We start from the raw sequence: 6,130 nt of genomic DNA, 5'->3' as shown, positions 1-6,130 counted from the left end.
AAAAAAAAAAAAAAAAAAATAAGAAAAAAGAAAAAAAAAAAGACTGCAATCAAAGAACCTCTGATAAGTATTGATACTTATTTCTTCAAATTTATTTTATTACTTTGAAAAAAGACAGTTTGGGAAAGCCTATTATTTAGGCTAAATTTCCCTGAAATTATAGTAAAGTATCTACTCTACACATAAGGGACTATGTAACAGGTTTGGCATTCCTGATGAAATTTTCCAACTTTTAATATTATTGATGCTATTCAGTATAGACAGTTGATTTTTGTTGGGGCCATAAACTGTTTTGGTTTCTATTTCCTCTCACTTTTTGGCACTCTTCAGGAAGTATATTGAGCATAAGGAAATATGCATCCAAATCAGGATGGGTGTCACCTCACTCTCTCAGTTCTGTCACTCATCATCACAGATTGAGAACTCTTTATTTGGGACTCATAAAGTAGCTGGAATTGTCCCTATCATGCTGATATGATCTCTGTCAGAGTGTGCAGGCAGAGGGGATTGGGAACACGTATTCAGCAAAAAAGAGATGGTTTTTGCCTATAGGCTTGACTGGGGTCATCTAAAGCAAAGGTAATAGCCCAAGACAGCTGGTTGAAGCTGTAGGAAGCCAAGGGGCTAATGAAAACAGAGCTTGGCATGTAGTAGGTACTTAGAAAATACTTGTTGGATATATGCATGAAATGATTCTACTTATATAACACAAGTTATTTGAACAAAATGATATAACATTCTTCTTCAATATATTGTTTTTGAAACATAATATTGCTCATGTGGCTCTGGTCTGCAGGAAAAAATGAAATGAACAATAGCATAGAAGCAGAAATCAGAATAAGCAAGCCAACCCTCAGCTTCCTCTGTCCACAGGTATAAACTGACTTCAAAGCCCACATCTTGTAGAGAAACCAAAAACCTTCTCTGTAGCAATTAACTGTGGGATAATAAAACACATGATAAAAAAGTTGTCTTTGGGGGTTCAGAATTTAATTTTAGGAAATGAATTTAACTCCTGTGAATTTTCTCCATATCAGATGATCAAATTAATATCTACCTAAGAACCATAATTGACAAGGCTAAAGATAAATCATATGGACATTATCTCTCTTTTCTACTGTCCATGCTAGTAACCTTTTATCATCATAACCTTTTATCATCAAGATCACTTTATCAGATAGCCAATCCCAAAAAACCAAATGCTGAATGTTTTCTTTGATATAAGGAGGTTGATTCATAATGGGATAGGGAGCAGAAGCATGGGAAGAATAGATGAACTCTAGATAGGGCAGAGGCATTTGAGGGGAAGGGAGGGGGCATGGAGTAATTAATGATGGTGGAATATGATGGACATTACTATCCAAAGTACATGTATGAAGACATGAATTGGTGTGAATATACTATATATACACCAAGATATATGAAAAATAGTGCTCTATATTTGTAATAAAACTTGTAATGCATTCTGCTGTCATATAAATAAAAAATTTTACATTATAAAAAAAATTCACTTTAGCAGACACCAAGAAGAGTCAACAGCTCTTCATGGAATCCCTGAGCTAGCTCTTAAAGGTCATCTGGTTCAATTACCAAAATACAGCCAGAAACTATCTGTCAATCAGAGAACTATATATAGAAGTGAAAGCATACTGTTTTATTGCCACAGTATAGTTTTTTTAAATCCAAGCCAATACATCAATTATTTCTTAATCCCAATCCATTCTCTGCTGTTAATTTATTAAAATGGATATTATGCAGACATATCACTATCAGAACAGTATTTTAATACTATTAGCATGACTATCTTATGTGAATGTTTTAAATTAAGCAAAACATAAGACTATTAATACTGTATTGCTATTATCTTAGTCTGAATTTGAAGGGAAGATTCTTTTAGTTAGTATAGGTATCCACTTAACAAAGAAACCCTCTCTATGACATATTTCATCTACAAGACTACATAATAAAAGATTAATGCAGCAACCTTAAATATTTTTATGTTTTAAAATCTAACAGGAAGTGCTGAAAATGGGATTACCAATTTCATTTATTTCTTCAACTGTTTTTTCTTCATATTGCACAAACGGATATGATGGCAAATGTTCTCTTTTTTATGTTAAACTGTTGCTAAGTAGTGTATATAAAAAAATTTGCCATACCATATTTTGTGTTAATACAATTCATTATATAAAGGCTATACTTAAAAACATTTACAAAAACACGTTGTAATTCTTTTATGTAAAATGTAAGTATCTCAGGCTAATCATAGAACATCTCAAAACTAGTTTGTCAAATACTGTTACCAAGTACCTTTGCAGCAATAAGAACACCTTGATATCAGCTTCTCTACAAAGTATAATGTTAAAATAACCAAAACATACAGATGGAATCATATTTTTCAAATAAAGAGGCTTGTGTACACTTCAATAGAAAACTCACATCAGAGTCTGTTTCAACATCAACAAGCTATGGGACAGGAAAGGGGACTTTTGTTCTACACAACAGTGCCACTCAGTGGTTAAACAATGATAGTGGACCGATAAACATGAACGAACTGTGGACAGGGGAAAAATTGAGTTTTTGAGTAGGGAATGATAATACTGTAGGGGGAGGAAGGGAGACAGAGAGGGAGAGAGAGGGGGAGAGAGGGGGAGAGAGGGAGAGAGAGAGAGAGAGAGAGGGAGAGAGAGAGAGAGAAAGAGAGAGACACAGACACACACACACACACACAAAATGTTGCTATGGTAACTGTACCTTGGAGGTCAGTTAGAGTCTGGACAGGAACAGAAACCTGAGCATCGCTTCCTGTAACTATATCGCCTGGATTTCATAAGAAAAAATAATTAGATTCCATAGAGAAGAAATAAGAAACTTTTCTTTCATACTCAATGTTGTAATATTTTATCAATTACTAAAAATATAGCACAAGCTTAGAAAAATTAATATAAAATATTTTCAAGGAAAAAATAGTACTAGGGACTAAACCCAAGAGTGCTTTTTCACTGAGATTCATTCCAGTGTTTTTTTATTTTTATCTTGAGACAGGATTTAACTAAGTTGCCCAGAGAGGTCCTGAACTCAGAACCCTCCTGCATCAGCTTCCAGAGTAGCTGGAATCAGGGTGTGCACCAACCATGCCCAGTTTAAGGAAATACATTTTTTTGTTTTGTTTTGGTACCAGGGATTGAACCCAGGGGCACTTAACCATTGAGCCACATCACCAGTCCTTTCTAAGAAAAATATTTTATTTAGAGACAGGGTCTCGCTGAATTGCTCAGGCCTCATTAAGTTGCTGAGGCTGGCTTTGAACTCTGGATCCTCCTGCCTTAGCTCCCAAATTGTTGGAATTACAGGCATGTGTCACCATGCCCGGCAGGAAACAAATTTTTAAAAGAGTGTTTCCTAATAAGTTTTTGTTTGTATTTCCCAAAAGAAAAGTGAAAAAGTCTATTATAATAGACTATAATACAGGAAACTTTCATAATCAAAAGATTTTGCTACGCAGAGTTCATTGTGATTATATATACATTCTTTTTTTAAAAAAACTTTGAATCTGAAAGTTTATATGTCATTTATTCACAGACCTTTTTTTTTTGAAATTGATTTCTTTCTATATCAGACAAAATTTATTTTTAACTTAACTTGAAAACAACTTCTTCAGTGATAAAGTCTAAATAAGTTCTAACTTCATATTAGGTAATGAAAAGAGTTGCCACATGTACTTACAAATGTCAATGTTTAAAAATAAATCTGTGAACTGCATACCCTTCACTTGATATAATTATAGGCAAGATTTCATTTACAAATTGGACCTGTAGTAAATGCTTAAAATAAAGTAGTGCTCAAATTCAAAAAACCAAGTACAAATACAGACAAAGGAAAGAGGAAGGAAAAGAAAAAAAGAGTGCATTTTAAGAACACACAAAAGAAAGGAAAGGGAGCACCAACAGAAAATTCTGTGAAGAACCTAAGGTTCACTAATATTTAGAAGGAAGACTCTGTGGTTCTTTGATTTCCTTCCTGGATAACAAAGTTCAATAAGGAGCACATCACCGTCAACAGAATGCTCCTCTGGATATATCATCACCTATGGTATTTTGAGATTAATGAGCAACAGAGACTTTTAAAAAGGCATATATTTTCCATGTATGATAATTTATGATTAAGGGACTTGCTTCTCCTTCAGCTTTTATATAAAATATATACAGTAGGTAAAAAATCAAATTTTGAATTAAGTAACATGCCCTCAGTGTCACTGGCTTCTTGCTGCAATTATGATTTATAACATAGTCAATTCATCTGGAAATTGTTGGGTTGTAATTATATTATCATCACCAAGTAATTAACAGTACACACACTTACATTCCCCTATAACTGAAACAAAATTTCTAAAAAAGAATATACCCCAAACTGTGGCAAACAGCTTCTAGTGGAAATGGTCAGGTCCTGAATTTTCATAATATAGTTAATTCTAAATTCACTGAACAATGGTAGGTCTGCTTTCTGTATACTTGGAGGAGATTTAGTTGGCTAATTCTAGATCATCTATTGATCTATATGTAGAGGTTGAAAACTCATATCACTAATAAAATTATGGAGAACATCTGTGCTAACTCTTCTTTCCCCACTATTCTATCACAACACATACATGTATTACATAATGCATTTCAAACAACACGTGTGAATTTGGATTACAAACACAACTGTCCCCCCTATAACCACAAGTATTTGTTAACTTATGAAAAACAAAACCATTTTCATCTTTATAAACAATAATTTTTCAAAACAATTTTCAAAATTTCCAGGATAGTACACTAAATTATCTTCTCTCAAGGGCACTGAGTAGACAACTTTGCTCTAGAAAGTCACAAATCATCCCCTAACACAAGCCTCCTGGCAGGCTACTGTGTTCACTGATTTCAGGTGATACACTTGCAGATGTGTCAGAGAGACAGCATAGAAGAATATTTGTGGGACTTATCAGCATAAAGAATTAATATTGAAGTATTTTCATTGTAGAGTTAACAAATACATTTTTTACTAAAAGAACCACAAATTTTTAGAGCTGGGGGACTCCTAGGAATCAGTTCAAACCTTGCTTCAGGATGAGGAAACAGAGGGCTTCCATTGTAGTCTAGGGTTCTCCAGGAGTGAAGTCAGGAGCAACATCCAAGTACACTTTTGTACTTCTATAAACTGTCTTTTTATCCTTTATTTTATTCAAACCTTTATGCAGGGAGGAGAATTAGCAGGAATACTTATTTGTATTTAATATGAAGGCAGATAAGCTTTTTTGGTAGAATGACATGAGAAGAATGAACCATAAGTAAAAATATGGAAGAGTTAAAATAAAGCCAGTTTCTTTCAGGACAGGGATCAGTTACAAAATGCCCCAGTGATACTCGTGTTCCAAATACTTTGTTTAAGTGCTGTTTTCTCTTCATAACTGGGGATTGGTTTTCACCAATTGTTCCATCTCCATGCACTTCCTTTCTCACTTACGGTGATATTAATACTTGACATTTCCTTAGAGACACAACTTTATATTTCTATAATCATTTGGCTTGGTTCCTCAGAAAATTTAAGCTACAGCATTAACAGATTCTCTGACTCATTTGCCTGCCATCAGTTAGAATTACAACTGACTAAAGCTTGTTATCAAAGCAATATTGAAATCATATTTGTTTAGAACAATAAAATGTACAATTAAGAAATATACAAAATAACATTCATTTCCATATATAAAATAACATTCATTTCCATTCTGGAAGTGGGCACATCTCCTGGCATTAAATACATCTATAACATGATTCAAAGTCCCTTTTTATTTAAATCATGTGTGACAGCTCTACATTAAAAGAGTGCAATTTTAAATGAGATAATCTCATGTAAGGTAAACTGAATGTGCTAACAAAAAGTGTAAATACTAATTATATAAAGTCTAATGTTTCATATAGGCAAAGACACATAAAAAAGACAGATAACATCGTATAAGCCATGGATGAATACAGATAAGCATGCCCATATGTGAGTATTAATACATTCATTAATTTGCATCACTGGGGAATAAAGTCTATTTAACTTTAGTGTTCCAACTTAAATGCCAATATGTAAAATTTTTAATAATTTC

The 6,130-nt window shown here is 33.4% G+C and overlaps 1 protein-coding gene across 1 annotated transcript in view; it reads right to left on the bottom strand.

Annotated features, from left to right (window-relative positions):
* Tbc1d5 (TBC1 domain family member 5) overlaps nt 1–6,130 on the bottom strand; it is a 454,552-nt gene that overhangs the window by 78,678 nt on the left and 369,744 nt on the right. The window contains exon 19 of the mRNA XM_048801010.1: nt 2,755–2,820. Within this exon, the coding sequence (XP_048656967.1) occupies nt 2,755–2,820 (66 nt within the window). The remainder of the gene's footprint in view (nt 1–2,754; nt 2,821–6,130) is intronic.

This window comes from Marmota marmota, unplaced genomic scaffold (assembly GCF_001458135.2).
Source record: "Marmota marmota marmota unplaced genomic scaffold, marMar, whole genome shotgun sequence".
NCBI classification, from domain to species: domain Eukaryota; kingdom Metazoa; phylum Chordata; class Mammalia; order Rodentia; family Sciuridae; genus Marmota; species Marmota marmota.
This window is presented reverse-complemented; position numbering and strand designations above follow the sequence as displayed.